The 14,284-nt window shown below is 42.7% G+C and overlaps 3 protein-coding genes across 6 annotated transcripts in view; 2 read left to right on the plus strand and 1 right to left on the minus strand.

Annotated features, from left to right (window-relative positions):
* The first annotated feature begins 274 nt into the window (after window positions 1-274).
* Window positions 275-6,508, plus strand: LOC134191139 (protein elav-like). Of its 2 annotated transcripts, XR_009971722.1 has the most exons (14): window positions 275-364; window positions 424-493; window positions 549-607; window positions 990-1,067; window positions 1,130-1,222; window positions 1,283-1,314; window positions 1,481-1,547; window positions 1,608-1,689; window positions 1,754-1,790; window positions 1,870-1,924; window positions 1,986-2,097; window positions 2,167-2,199; window positions 2,261-2,391; window positions 6,422-6,508. XR_009971722.1 is itself a non-coding variant. In XM_062659720.1 (13 exons), exons 1-13 carry the CDS (start codon window positions 293-295, stop codon window positions 2,335-2,337), a joined length of 867 nt encoding a protein of 288 aa, XP_062515704.1. In that variant the 5' UTR covers window positions 275-292; the 3' UTR covers window positions 2,338-2,419. The 2 variants fall into 2 exon arrangements, 1 of the variants encoding a protein (XP_062515704.1); XM_062659720.1 differs by lacking the exon at window positions 6,422-6,508 and having other exon boundaries at window positions 2,261-2,419.
* LOC134191138 (uncharacterized) lies at window positions 3,650-10,123 on the minus strand. 3 transcript variants are annotated; one of them, XM_062659718.1, is made up of 15 exons: window positions 8,563-10,114; window positions 8,023-8,200; window positions 7,655-7,826; window positions 7,419-7,581; window positions 6,595-6,894; window positions 6,483-6,536; window positions 5,856-5,900; window positions 5,509-5,643; window positions 5,318-5,454; window positions 5,229-5,258; window positions 5,114-5,162; window positions 4,983-5,062; window positions 4,847-4,889; window positions 3,993-4,073; window positions 3,650-3,932 (listed from the first exon to the last, which is right to left on the minus strand). In XM_062659718.1, the coding sequence occupies exons 1-15, from the start codon at window positions 8,597-8,599 to the stop codon at window positions 3,814-3,816; spliced, it is 1,623 nt and encodes a 540-aa protein (XP_062515702.1). In that variant the 5' UTR covers window positions 8,600-10,114; the 3' UTR covers window positions 3,650-3,813. The 3 variants fall into 3 exon arrangements, with proteins under 3 accessions (XP_062515702.1, XP_062515700.1, XP_062515703.1); XM_062659716.1 differs by having other exon boundaries at window positions 5,509-5,646; XM_062659719.1 differs by lacking the exon at window positions 3,650-3,932 and having other exon boundaries at window positions 4,847-4,905; window positions 4,982-5,062; window positions 5,509-5,646; window positions 8,563-10,123.
* A 2,190-nt stretch (window positions 10,124-12,313) lies between these two features.
* LOC134191008 (DBH-like monooxygenase protein 1 homolog) overlaps window positions 12,314-14,284 on the plus strand; it is an 8,107-nt gene continuing 6,136 nt past the window's right edge. Inside the window, exons 1-2 of the mRNA XM_062659561.1 lie at window positions 12,314-12,592; window positions 13,183-13,329. Of these exons, the coding sequence (XP_062515545.1) occupies window positions 12,314-12,592; window positions 13,183-13,329 (426 nt within the window). The remainder of the gene's footprint in view (window positions 12,593-13,182; window positions 13,330-14,284) is intronic.

Consider the following 14,284-nt stretch of genomic DNA (forward strand, 5'->3'; position numbering starts at 1 on the left):
CTCAAATACGCTACTTTTAAGTAAGTTAATTAATTAGCAGACTATGCACTACAGAAAGTTTGTTCGGTCTTCCCTCCAAAACAAGTGGAAATACGGACGGGTTTAGTATTGCGTGAAAACGGAGTACTGTACAGTGTGCGTAATTACTACAGGTTTGCTGACACTTTTTAAAGTTATTTAGTTATATTATTAGTAAATTTTCTGGTCATCTGATGCACGTGCAGGCATAATTTACGTTTCAGCTGAGTGTCACGTGTAAGCAGTTGTTAGCGTGCGTTACAACAGAAGGCCGATGGCCGTGCTGGGCCCTCTGACGAAAGAAGAAGATTCGTTGAAGAAGAAATATGCACTTCTACGACAGAAAGTGCGAATGGACAGCGCATATCTAAGTAAATCGAATAATGTCTACGTCATTTTGCCCAGAAAGCAGAGCTCCAGAAGGAATCCAAAGCTTCTGTGCCGGCGAAAGTCGCGAAACCCGCTTTGAAACGACGTAACTGTTGCCTAAGAATTCTTGTATTTTGTGTTTATTGTCTCTTCTGTTTTAGCTCTTCCTCATCGTCCAGCTGAAGCGAAAGAGACAGCAAGGAAAGTGCTGGCAACCGAGGTTTGTTTGTCCTGTCTTTTGCTTGCCTCAAACGACCGCAAGAAATAGGAATTCCTTTAATTCATAGGAACTAAAACGTAGACGCGACCCTTTTATTAGTTGACGACGTCGTCGTTCTCAGACTACTACTTTGTATGTGACGCCATATGTTGTCTTTATTAATTATTTATTAAACTATAAATTAGATTGTTGCGTTTTTCAATTTTATGTTTAGTTATGGTACACGTATAATCGAAACAGGAAATTCGTAACTATCATTTCAAATAAAACTCAATTTATACATTATATTTCAGACCTTTGTATCTGTTTTCAATTCAAAAAGCTTTACATTTGCACTATTCTACTTGTTTTTTGTTGTTGTGCACTATACCTATGTATTTAGAAGCAGCAATCAACACAACAATCTGGTGTCAAAGCATCAGGATTTAAACGATCCAAAAATCTTGAGAAGCGTCTCAAGGTGGGACTGAAATGCTTAAATTTTACTTTTGATTTCAGATGGTTGTTGTTTTTGTTTGATAGGAGCAACAACAGCAACCTCAATATCAACCTTGGACCAGTCTGAGCACTTCTTTGGAGAAGAAGTCGACTTTATCAAGTGATGAGCAAAAGCAGGTTCGAATACAAGACTCCTCTGTCTCTGTTTTGTCATTGACATGTGACTGTATTGCAAAGGCGGCTACGAGGTACAAAGATCTGTATGACAAGTAAGTCACAAATAGGCTAAATAACTAGCCACATAACAACAAGTATTTGAAACTTTCCAGAGATGGAGAGAAATTTTGTATTTGCAGTTTAGTAATAATGATTAATTAAGATGACAAGCTAAGCACACTTTTAAGTATCCAGTATACGAACTGGCATTTACTGTAGCTTTGTGCCTGCTGCCAGTCGAGGATCAAGTTCGTCTGGTCGTAGTCAAACACAGTGTGGACAGAGGGTATTATACTGCATTTAAGTTGCAGCGTTTTTAGTTGGTTTCCTGATGCTCATATGCTAGGGAAATACAATATATATTCAGTGTCGAAATCCAGATCAAGGTCTAGATGAAGAAAGCCTCAAACAAGCATTTAGTGATTATGGTAAGCGAAGATCAGTGATAGTGAGGTGAATTTATGTCTGATTTGGTGTGTTTATTGTTTATAGGTAAAGTAGTCGAGATAGTTGCCGAACCGAGTAAAGGGTGGGTTGACAGTATGAGTACATGTATGTGTGTTGCTCTTGTCACTTACATTTTCTGTTGGTGCAAAATGTTAATACAGATATGCATTCATTACATATAACAGCATTGAGTCGGCAGAGAATGCGATTAGAAAGGCAAGCTATTGAATATGTACAGTATCTTGTGCATCTAGTTTTGATTTAATATTATTCTTAGATGAACAGTGAGTTTGTAGGAAGGACTCGTATTCGTGTGTCATTTGCTAGGAAGCAGCCTTCTCTAACTGATGCACCAGAAGAAACGAGTACTGAATCTGCATGGCACATGGGTAGAGAACATGACAATCATTGATTATTGTATAGTGATAGTGACAAGAGGTTTGTCTATTTATCTTTAGTAGGATCGTCTCTTCCAAAGTTGCAACAGCAGAGTATGCTTTACTGTTGATGTTTTGTGCCTATATGTACACTAATGGGTTTGTTTTATGTAAGGTCCTGCCAAGGTGGTACGAAAGCAGGTCGTGTATGATGACGACTTTTTTATGACTGGAAACGATAGTACAGACTGATTTTCTGATGCTGTTTGATGATGAGTCAATGACACACGTGAAAACTATTACTATGTAAGTATGAAAAAAGGATGTATATTTAGCAGAGGTTTAATAATTAATTGTGTACAAACAAAAAGTGTCACAGTCTTATTGGCTATCTTAACTGATTTGCCCAGCAGATTGAGGTATGCTGGCTAGCAAGGTTTAGTGCTTAGACATGCTCATATGGTATGTTGTCAAGCGACTTGGTGACATCCAGGTTGGACCTCGCACGGTAGTTGGAAATGTAGAGGGGTTGGAGTGACACGAAAGTGTGAGGTTGCATAAATATTTCAAGTGGCAGCAGAGTTCAAACTGAATGAAACAATGTACTCAGAATGAAGAAAAAGTCAAACACTGGTTTCATTTAATAGACAAGGTTCTTACAGTGTGGCAATGTTAACAATGTAATAATCTAATCTAATCTCATGCAGCTCTCACTGCAGTTATGGGCCTCGGTTGCCAACGAGGCATGCTCTAATTACCCTTTTGATTTTTAGGAAACCAACTTGCAAGTATTTTTCAGGTTTTCTTGTATGCTTTTTATATCAATGTCTGTGGGATGAGTTAGACAGGTGCTGTTATGTTTCCAAACTAATCACTGATCTTGAAATCAGTTGGTTTACACCATTGGGGCCTGAGTGGGCCATGAGCTCCCAATAACAGGAGGTGCGGCTCTTTAGACAATTGACAAGTCTTAGAAAACTTAGTCGTGTCTACACTAGAGCAGAAATGGATCACGACCTGATCGGGATAGTGAGCGTCTGCACTGCACTTTGAAAACAATACTTCCAACTCTTTTTAGTATCATGTGACTGATGGACATGTAGGTGTGGGTTCTTTGCTTGTGGAAAGCATTGATACAGCGACGTAAAGCAATTGAAATTGAGCGAGAGCAAGGAATCCAATTAGAAAGTAGTAGGCGTTATCTTCATGTGTTCTACAAGTGTAGTTGGAGCATGTAACCCTCTTCAATATTGGATTTAATTGTTTGTGATCCGATGTGGATCGAACCCACCTCCCAATGTGGATTGGATTTATGGTGATCCAGTTTGCGAGTATGGACAGGGCTGCGGTCGATCGCGATCTAGTTGCCAGAGTGGACAGACCTTTATGATCGTAGCAGCTGGCGCTTTCACACTTAGAGGCTGAATGATGTCACTGCTTGAGATTCTTGCTGACCAGTAATGAGACATCAACTTCTTGTCGAGCTAAATCGGCACATGAAATATGCATCTTAATTAATGGCTGAGTGATCAGTGAAGAGTTAATGATGTGCAATAGCTTGAGAGTGCAATGTACTGTATGCCACCAGTGGCAGTCTATTTGATCAGCTAACTCTTCAATAGTAGATTAATACATACAGCATTGATAGGCTTGCTGAATATATGAACAAGGATGAAATCTGATGGGTTGTAACTTACTTACTTAATTAACATGATCTGGGGTTTTGTCTCAAACTGTATCTATTTCGTGTACTTGCTCTGTTTCTTCTTGCTTTGTGTCTACTCCACTGTCAGATTGTGTAGATTGAATAACTGGATGTTTTTCTGGATCTGAATATGTTTGAGCATCTAATCAAAAGTGATGATATATTAATTTGATGTAGTAGCAGGAATTGACAATGACATAACCGGTCAATTGTGTTTCACTGTCTTCTGACAAATGCAAGGAACTCTGATCATTGTTTTGAATATCAATTGAAGTCTTTGGACCTTAAACATGTGCAGCAGGATATGAACCAGCATCTTGAATAATAAAATTAACACACACACACACACACACACACACACACACACACACACACACACACACACACACACACACACACACACACACACACACACACACACAAACACACAAATGGACAAATGCCAAGCCCTCCATGTCATTCGTGAATGACGTCAACCTTAAGGTTAGTTGCGGAGATAGCTCCCCTGTCTCTAGAGACAGGACCTCCATGCGTTACGTGGAGGCTTAGGGTCAGCGGTGCAATCCACCTGGAGCTTGGCCAGAGTCATCCAGGGGCACTGACTATGGCGCAGCTTTAGGACTGGACACCAAGGCCCACACGTACCTGCATGATACTAGGGCCAAGCCAGCGGTCATGTCCACCCCAGTCAATGACCAGGTACTCATTTATACTCCTGAGTTGAGAGAAGCAACTGTGTGTAAGTTTCTTGCTAAAGGAGATTATGGCATAGCTCGCCATCACTGTGACTTGAACCTGTAACCCTGCAAGGTCCCGGATGTTTTCATTCTCCAAATGCACTCTCTGACTAACTGAGCTACACACACACACACACACACACACACACACACACACACACACACACACACACACACACACACACACACACACCATCACCATCACCACACACAATGAGTTTAAATTCTACTTGACAACTCATTGCAGCCATCACAATTAACACTTCAACACCTCATACACATTCCATCTGATTTTAGTTTCTACAGTTTAACACCTTACCACATGTACTCCGGTCACTGCTGTGTGGCCTCTCTTTCTTTTTCTGCATTATTGCGGAGCCAGCAACAAAAATTTAGTTTAGACATCCAGTACTGCCTAAAGCAATAACATGTCATGATTGTGTGGTTGTCATTACCTTTACGTTTGGAGGTGCACGTTTGTCAAGATTGTAATTTGACACGTCACTAGGAGTGCGGGATCTGTTCTCTGGTAAATCTATTAACGCAGACAGTCAACTACAGAACACTGTCGTCCATTTATGCATACCTTCATGCCTCTGCTGCTCAGTATTTTCTCTGGCAGATCTTCGATTATTCTTTATTTTATCACAAAAATATTTGAACAAATATGATGTAAAACAGTCGTTAGGTTATGTTCTAACCTGGGAAATTGATGTTTTCTGCACCATTATCTACACGTGAATTCATACATTTATTGGAATCAGGATACTCAACTCTTGTAATTCTCTACTTTTGTAGGATCATGATAAACAATGGTTCTCATTTCTTCAATTGCTTTCATTGCTGTTATTTCATTGCTTTCAACCTGCTGCAGTAGAACAGTCAGTACTTCAGGGTTAAAATTGATAGATCGTGGCACCGTTAAACCTATACATGTCATCATGACAATTTGTATCACTTGGTACATTGGTGACGACTGACCTGTGTCGTCTGGTAAACTGATGGCTGGGACTGGAGGTACAGCTCTGCTTTTATGGGAAGGAACAACTGATACCACTTCATAGAGCCCATTGGTATCTTGACTATTGGACGTTGTAGTGCCTTTTGATGGCCACACTGCTAACAAACTTGTGTGAAAAAGATGATCCTACAGGGCCGGATTCAGGAATTTGTGAAAGAGGGGTTTACTGTTAGCAGTTATTTATAGCAGTACTAATTTTCTCTTTTCTAATGAAATTATATGAAATTATTGGAAAAGAGGGGGTTTCAACCCTCTGAAGCCGCCTCTGGATTCGGTCCTGTCCTAGAATTGGTTTTGTTATACTGACCTTTCTCGTCTGGTGTTGTCTTAGTTGACTGATCCAATTTGTCAACTAAGGAAACAAACTATATTAGGGCATATAGAAACTGATGCGTTTGTGTATTGAATAATAAATGTTTAACGTGATTAATTAAGCTACAACTGTACAAATAGAAAAGTTTATTTCAAAATCATGTTATTCGCGTGATCAGCTTGCTCAAATAGGTGCCACATACTCTACAGCAGAGTTTTTCTTAGGCAACTATGTTCAAGTTGCTTTTATAAATATTTTGAGCTTACGATTGAAATGCATTGGGAGAAGACAAGTTTCACAGTGTACCCATCTGAAATTGGCTACACCCACTACACTTTATTTATCTTAGGGCATCCTGCTGTAGTAAATATTTTTTAGTCATTTGAGGTGTGGTTGACACCACAGTTACACACACAGACATGCAACTGTTACTGACAGACGGCAAGAGCCTTGCGTACACAAATTCAAGTTGCGTATGTGTACGCAAAGAATGTACTATTGTACGAAAATCACTGCTATAGTGAATGTCAATAAGTGTTGATGATGTGTTTGTGTCCTAGACCATCAAAACATTAGCAATGCAACATTGGTGTGAATGTGATTCTAGAAGTGGCATGTTACCTCTCTCTCTTGACATACTCGACTGTTCAAGTTGTTCAAGCAGGGAAGCATACGCTATAGATATGAACACTTATTGAAAACATCTGTGCATCCACGCATTGTAATACAATACCTTCTTTGACTTCATAGTCGTCTGGTTTACAAATGATATAGGCTGTGGACACATTTCTACTTGGGATATTGCTACACCTTTGACGTTCACTTGTTTCTGCTGATCTCTCTGTTGCATTTTGAAATAAGTTCATTAGCATCTCAGTTATTGATCCAGTTGATGGGTCTCCCAGCAGTGATATCAAGTGAGGAGTTGCTAGAGGCGGGAGAACGAACTGAAGATGTCCGACGCCCAGTACCCTACCATCAGGTTCAATGGCAGTGCGGACTTCCACTATAACATTGTCTGGCTCCGTCCAAACTAGAAAAAAGCATTTACTTTTATTATGATTGTTGTCGTTTACTAAAAGCGTATGACGCTTAATTAATTAAATTCTCTGGTAGTTCAGGCATTACATTTGTCGGACGAAATTCTTGAAATGGCCCCGTCAGTTTTCAAGTTTTGAAGTGTTCTTAGCGTTATAATTTGTCGGGTTTGCTCCAATATATCGCTCAGATACCCATGCAACTTGGTCGAGTGATGATTTCCCATTAGCCAGCGGAGCCCAGCCTTGCACACTTCTCTGGCGTGTGCCTTTAACCTTATGGAACAACAGTATGCATGCATCAGCACGTACTTTGATAGCAGAACTGACGCTAAATGCATAGCTCAGTTGTTTGTCTAAACCCCGCGTGCTATTGTCTAGCTTGGTGTGCGCGAAAGTTGGAAAGAGTTGCCTAAACAGCACTAGCCATGCTTCTCTGGACTAGAGAGTGCTGAATAATGCATGAACTAATAGAGAGAGAAATGTCTGGAGATTGGCTGTAGAAAGTAGGTGATCTAACCCGGATTCTTGACTTGCACTGTCAGCGAATTCGGCCCCCAAGTCCCTCTGACAAACGTCTTGCGAAATCGATCTCGAGAGCTGTAGAAGCCAACGGCCACTTCCGTATTTCGAGAAGGAAGTCCCGATGCGTCAGTAAACGCCAACCAGAGCATCACCGATGTCTGCAATAGAATCGTATTTGAGCGTTTCCCACATCATCCATGCATGCTGCCTCTCTAGAAAGGTTTTACTTACGTGGACTTGCACGGTGTGAGGGTTAATTTCAATTTTCTTGCATCTTCTTTCGCTACTGGAAGCGGAATCGATGCCTGAAGTACTTGAACTATCGAGTCGAACGGCGTCTCTTATCAGACCTCGTTGTCCGCGCTGACAACGAACAGGAAGTACTGGGACTCCATACCTTTGCCTGTAGCATAACAATATTTTGAGCCTCTACAGCAACGATACGATATGTACAATACAAGTAAAGATACAGTGTATACATGCTGCACACGCAGACGGTCACTATTTCGACCGAGATGCCATAGATACAAGAGACAGTAGACGAACAAGGAGAGCACACGCGGACGGTCAACGAGCTAATTGTGCAAGTGTAAACATACCAGCCATCTCGATTTCTTGGACGCTGAAGGTCTGGCTGCTCATTGCGAGCTGTGTCATTCAAGATGTCGTCGCAACTCCTCGATCTCATCACAGGAGGCAACTCCATCGTTTCTGGAGACCTAAAGAAGTGCTGGTGTCGACCTCCGCTTGTTGGAGGACCGTTTCGACCCGAGTCTCCTGTAAGTAAACATTTAGCTAGACAGTCAAGGGGAATTCCTTCGACAACGCGGCGCCTTTAGCTAATATGTAGATATACTGTATGTATGCATATACTTTCGCTGTTGCCCAACCCAGGGCCCTGTCCCCAACCGTGCATCTAGATACATAGAGAGTCTCCTAGCTTTGCAGGCCAAACACGTTTATTATATAAATCGAGGCAGCAAAATTATTGGGAGCATGGAAGGGAACTATGACTCACGCGTTTTCTACTGTTGAACAATGTATCTTCTAGAAACGTAGTACACACTGCCTATTGATTTTATAATGCTGTCCAACGACCCTAGCTTCAACATCAGAGCGAACCTCCTAACTAGACTTACTGTAGTCTCTCCGAGGATCTCTCTCGTCTCCCTCCATTGTGCTCTGTTCCTGCGCAATGTTATTCCTTTGGTATCACCACCTGTTTGGCTTTAGGAGGTAAAGCAAACGTATACGCCGTACTTTGCTCGGACTTATTCGTACGGGTATATTCCAAGATGACTTCCGGCGCTGCTGAGCTCAGTGGTCGCTGTCTAGAGGAGAGAATGAGGTCGACGTGGTGTGCCGTGTTTAAAGCGAGGTTTCTTAAAAGCGTATGGATGACACGAACCAATCAGCCACGGTTGCACTTAAGAAAGTAAACAAACAGCTTGGCTGGGCGGCTACAATACATACAACTCTGTTTATCTAGAATTAGCACCTTTTTTCAACCCTTGCGCGTCGTTTTTAGCTATACACAATCGCCATGCTATTCACTGAAAATGTGGTAACAAGTATTGCTGTTATACATAGTTGTCATTGTAATCAAGTGTTCTGTTTACGATGCATGTAGAAGCTCTCAGTGTACATAGTCATTTCAGTGGATAGAGGTCTGCGGACCGAAACGTATTGATTGAGTAGATTTTACTCAGTTAAATTTGCTCCTGACATATCTAATTTTGCTGGTGCTGCTCACCACCATTTATCTAATTTCCCAGCAATGAGCCAGCTGCCTGTATAATTTCATCTCTCAGTAACGTGTTGTTTGCAACCCTAGCGCACGCTAGAATTTGGAATTTGGCAAGTATACAGTACTCTCTGTATGTATACTCAAAGTAGCTTGCAATCAGGAAATACAAAGGTGGCTTTGTGTAGCATTACGCTCTACTTGTAATCAATCAATTTTAATCTAACATTTTAGTTACGTTTGAGGTAGAGCCGCAATGCCAGGCAAGCATCACATGCAATGCGATCTACTCGTATTTTGTTTTCACTCTGCAAGCTTTCTTCGATCACCTCTGCAAGCTTTTGTGTTTACTACAAACTGAGCCCGTCTCCCCTTTCCTAGAGAATGTCAGAGGATTGGCGAGAGGACAATTACACGCGAAATTTGTGCATGTGAAACACAACAGTAACTTCTATACATCCCGGCCTACTACAAAAGCGTAGATAATCAATGCCATTAACGGGGGCGATGGAGATTCCGAGATGCAAAGATTTTTGGACACATCCAGCAATGCCTAGCTGACCTCACTATTGGTTTCTAGGATCACGCCGATTTGGCGTCAAGAGAAACACAATCAGGTAGGTAGATAAAGCTCAAGCAAATGTACACCGTACAACAATTAATACTCGTATCTAACCAATTCATAGTAACTGGATAGTCCTAAACGAAGAGCCAAAGAAAGAAGAGTGAAGAACAACCAATTATCAATTATGAAATAAGTATGGGTTAGTGAAAGCTTTCCCTGCATGGTCTAGTCCCTAAAATTAGGTCAAATCCCCTGGGAACTGCTAGGTCTCCTGGTAACTTCCCAAGTCTCCTGGTAATCCCCCGAGTTTTCTGGTAATTCTTGTTGTAGAACTTTTAGGTCTTGACAAATTCAATTTCACTGCTAACGACATTCATGCTGAGGGACGAATTGAGAGTCGTGTTCTAAACCTAGCCGGCAACAGGAAATTTATCAGAGTTTTCATGAAAAGGCGTTGTCATCCATGTCCTGTACGCGGACTCTCGTTCTGTATTAATTAATTGAGCCTCTTGTAAGACAGAAACGTCCAGTCGGGTTGGGCGGGCTCGGGCCGGTGGTACCGCCGCCCATGCTGCATGTTTAGGCAGTGTCGGATGTCTATGAGCTTGAGGGCTGCGCTGTGCATGGCCCGGACGCCACAGCGAACAGGATTTCCGAAATGTCTTAGCCTTTTCCTTTGTCTCTGGAGTGCGCAAAGTATACATATAGGCCCATGCAAGTGTTATATAGCTTTGCTAACGGCAGCACAATACGGATTTGCACCTGCGCGGCTGACACCAGCGCAAAAATAACTAGCCTCGCTTCTCCGGACCTTATGACAACATACCATGAGATCGGATTTCTATCCTGCATGTCAGTAGATAATTCTAAAGCAAGATAGCACCGATTCTGCTTGACTTCACTAATTAATCTTGCAACAAAACAAAATATTGTAAGCCAGTTGCTACAGACATGCAGATGGCAAATCACAAGATAACGTCACAACACTGTTGCTATTCTGTAAAATAGTAAAACTAACGACAAAAATTGTATTGGGTATCAACGTCTGTCAACAACCTAGGGCAGCCAAGCACCCCAGAAACCACCTTATTGATCGAGGCTTTTGGATTGATATCGCCTCTATCAGGATTGAAGAAGGTATTAAAATGCATCTTCAATTTCATCTGCATTTCTTTCAGCTTTGTTTGTAAACGCTTCTCAAACGTGCGTACCAATCGCAAAGTGATCCGTGGCTATAGCACGGTTAGCTTTCACGAATACATGCACCTACTGAAATACATAGACTACTGCAAGCTAGCCAGGCGCAAATACTGTTCGGTCGTCGCACATAAACACTCCTACCAACTAACTACCGAACATCTTCTTAGACCTCACATTCCAGTAGGCATTGAACAAAAGCAACAGACTGCCAAAGCCAAACAAGTACAAAATACAATAGAACAGCGAGGGATCTCTCAGAGTTATTGCCAGGACAAACAGTCCGCATAATGAAAGAAGGCAAGGCAGTTGTGTTTAAAGTCTTGCCACCTATGTCAAATAAGTGACGAGACCACTAGACAGGGATCCTTGTACTGGAGAAACAGGCGCCACATACGCCACAGCTAGTAACGAAACCTCACCTGCATCAACTATGGTGCCTTTGGCTAGTGATGATGTAGCGTCTAATGGTCACGCTCATCGCAAACAGCAGCACCTACACGCATTCAACCAACCACGATGAACTCGGAAGTCAAAGGCAACGTCCCCAGTCCGCCCACTCCACGTACGCCGGGGAAAACAACATCAACAACCAGAAGTGGGCGAGTCATCAAACCTCCCAGCTGGCTTAGAGACTATATTCATTCGAAGTATAGTTAATTTAAATTAGACTAGCTTGCTACACTTGTTGTCAGGGGTGATTTGTACTGTACATTGCTGGTACAGACATTACGATACTGAATTGCAAGGTAAATTTCTTTTTTTTCTGTTGCTGAGTTAGACAATGTTTTGAAGGGGATATTGAGTAATGGGCATGTGCAGACTCTGCCCTCCGCGCGTAGACACTAGAGAACGACACATGCCTCACAAATGGATTTCACGGGCTTCCGTCTCTAATCTTCCTGCGATAAGCAAGAATCCAACGCCGTCGTCAATCTCGCTCTTTGCTAGCCTCGTACCAGACTTTCTCGCGCTGTCGTGCTCGGTTCGTCGTACACTGAAACTCGACACGATATCTCTCGCCAGAAGGATGTAGACGGAGATGATCTGGCTACGCGAGACTACCCTTTCCCCGCCTACTCTAGACGTCTGTATAAACGTTTGGATCCGAGGCCAGACACGACGGCTCGAGAGGGTCTGGTACGAAGCTACTCTTTGTCACGTCTGGGAACCTGGAAAAACGGTCTTTTTGGCCTTTTACAAGAATGGTTACTGCATCCAAACACTTTACCATCGTCAGAGACTTCGCAAAAAGCAGAAGTATGCAAGTGCACCAATAATAGTATAGTTATCTAGATAGTTGCACCCCCGGAAGCCGTCGCTATGCAAATATTAATGCATGCGTAAAAATTTGTCTCCGCCCCACGGCGTAACACAAGCGACGATGATGTGGCGCGTTTTGATTTCCGTAGTCACGACTCTCAGGATCGTCCTCTGCGATCGTGAGTTTTGCCCTAGGAGCTACAGCCGTGGCCAATATCTTGACCCATCGACGCAAAAGTATCATCTCTGCTGGAAAGTGGATTGGTCTGACAGGTTCATCACGTTCTCAGCTAACGTCTCAACGACAGGATGGATAGGACTCGGTTTCTCTCCAACAGGCTTCATGACCGACTCCGACATGATAATTGGATGGGTGAAAGACGGCAGAGGATACTTACAAGTTGAGAGCAATATATTTCTCTATGTCTTGTCTGTGCGTAGCCCAGCTGGCCCCTTCCACTCGTAATCATACATCATATTCATGGGAGTGAGGGTCAAGTAGAAACTTTGATCGACTTGTGGTTTGCTCTAGTCGGAAGCCGATCAAATGCAAATTAGGCTTCTGCCGTCTTGTAGGAAGGCGTAGGCGTCATCAAACAATTCCGATTGTCATTTGTGGTAAGTAGTGTTGGTAATATATCTTTTAAAGCCAATTAGCTGACAGAATGGTTAGCGTGCATAAACGCGAAGCCAGCTGCGGTTTTCGTCCGAGGCCGAGACGCCTTCCCGATCTTCTCCAGCTGTTTGAAGCAAAACAGCGAACGATTGAGTAACGAGGAGCGTACATGTGTAGTAGTTCACGGATCGTGTGAACGACGGCTATGACGTCATCGTATCGAAAAATTTAGCCTAGAAGTAAGAGCCCTTCTCTGACATAAATTGGTGGCCAAAGTTGACACCGGAAGTTGACTAAGTGGTCTGTCTAGCTGGGAGGGGCTAGCCAGCTTTGAGTGCGTGGGTGTGTGGGAATAGCTAAACGGTTTATTTTAGGATCGTTTTGCAACTGGCAGGGTAGAGCCACTGCTCGACGAAAATCAAAATGTAAAGCTGTTGTCGTTCAGTGAGGCCGATGGAAGGACAACGCTCGAATTCAGGAGAGCACTCGACGCCTGCGATTCGAGAGACAGGAGCATTGAGGTGTTGAACAAGTAGACAATATGGTATCGTGCGTGATTATTTATTGTAAGACAACGGGTAATAAAATTAATTAAATAAATTATATTTGCACTGGTTTTAGCCACGCCTACATCGAGTCGTCTCCAGCCCTTTTCTTTGGGACGCTAATTCCAGAAAAGCCAACAATAAGAAACCCAAACTAACCCTCACAGTCAATGCTTAGCTAATTTATCTAATCATCCAAATACTTAGCCTCGGTTCCAGACGCTTTCCCGTACGCACTGCAGGTGACAGGTATATGGGGTCAAAAGTAGGAGGGGCGAGCGGGAGAGCGTCAGGGCGCACTTGTACTACAGACGAGTTCAGGGGCGGGAAAGCTATTAAACATGAAACTCTCCGCACCAATAGAAACTTCCCGCTCGCTCCGAGCGGTGGTTTTGATTGGTCTATAACAAGAACAATACCTCTTAGTTTACGGTTACAATTTTAGACATGCTAAGTAACGTTGTTAGACACACGGGTAAGCTAGTATTACAACAGCGGCAGCGTTTCTTGCTATGGAGGTCTTCCCGAGTGAATTAGAAATCGAAGCTACGCCTGTAGTACATAGACTGATCTTCGTAGATCCATCTCAGATGATTGAATAGCGGAAACAGTAACTGTTTGCTGTCCTCAATTCGTGATCGAAGCTGTGAAGTCGTTGCAGCACCTCTGCGTACATGAAATGTCATCTGGCCCGAGGAGACGACGTTTTCGCATGTTTTCGAACTGGCAATGGCAAGTCTATGATATTCCACATGATGCTAAGTGTGTGCAATACTCTGCAGGTCTTTGGTAATGCAGACTGCTCTTTCCATCCAAGCCATTGCTTTCTCTCATGAGAGACCAGGTAGCAAGCTTGACAGAACACGGTGTAACAGCTGTAATGATAGGCGCTAGCTTGTTTGAAGACGAACAGATTCAACGTGGTGATGTC

The sequence above is a fragment of the Corticium candelabrum genome, chromosome 15 (assembly GCF_963422355.1).
Source record: "Corticium candelabrum chromosome 15, ooCorCand1.1, whole genome shotgun sequence".
NCBI lineage: Eukaryota > Metazoa > Porifera > Homoscleromorpha > Homosclerophorida > Plakinidae > Corticium > Corticium candelabrum.

What these genes read in the sequence shown, in the direction of transcription:
- LOC134191139 (XM_062659720.1), top strand. Translation starts at nt 293, where the DNA reads ATGGCCGTGCTGGGCCCTCTGACGAAAGAAGAAGATTCGTTGAAGAAG. An exon ending in ATGCACTTCTACGACAGAAA is followed by an intron (nt 365 to 423) that starts GTGCGAATGGAC and finishes CATTTTGCCCAG; the next exon opens with AAAGCAGAGCTCCAGAAGGA. An exon ending in TGAATCTGCATGGCACATGG is followed by an intron (nt 2,098 to 2,166) that starts GTAGAGAACATG and finishes ATTTATCTTTAG; the next exon opens with TAGGATCGTCTCTTCCAAAG.
- LOC134191138 (XM_062659716.1), bottom strand. Translation starts at nt 8,599, where the DNA reads ATGGAGGGAGACGAGAGAGATCCTCGGAGAGACTACA. An exon ending in AGATCCTCGGAGAGACTACA is followed by an intron (nt 8,201 to 8,562) that starts GTAAGTCTAGTT and finishes GTTTACTTACAG; the next exon opens with GAGACTCGGGTCGAAACGGT. An exon ending in GACAACACCAGACGAGAAAG is followed by an intron (nt 5,647 to 5,855) that starts GTCAGTATAACA and finishes CAAGTTTGTTAG; the next exon opens with CAGTGTGGCCATCAAAAGGC.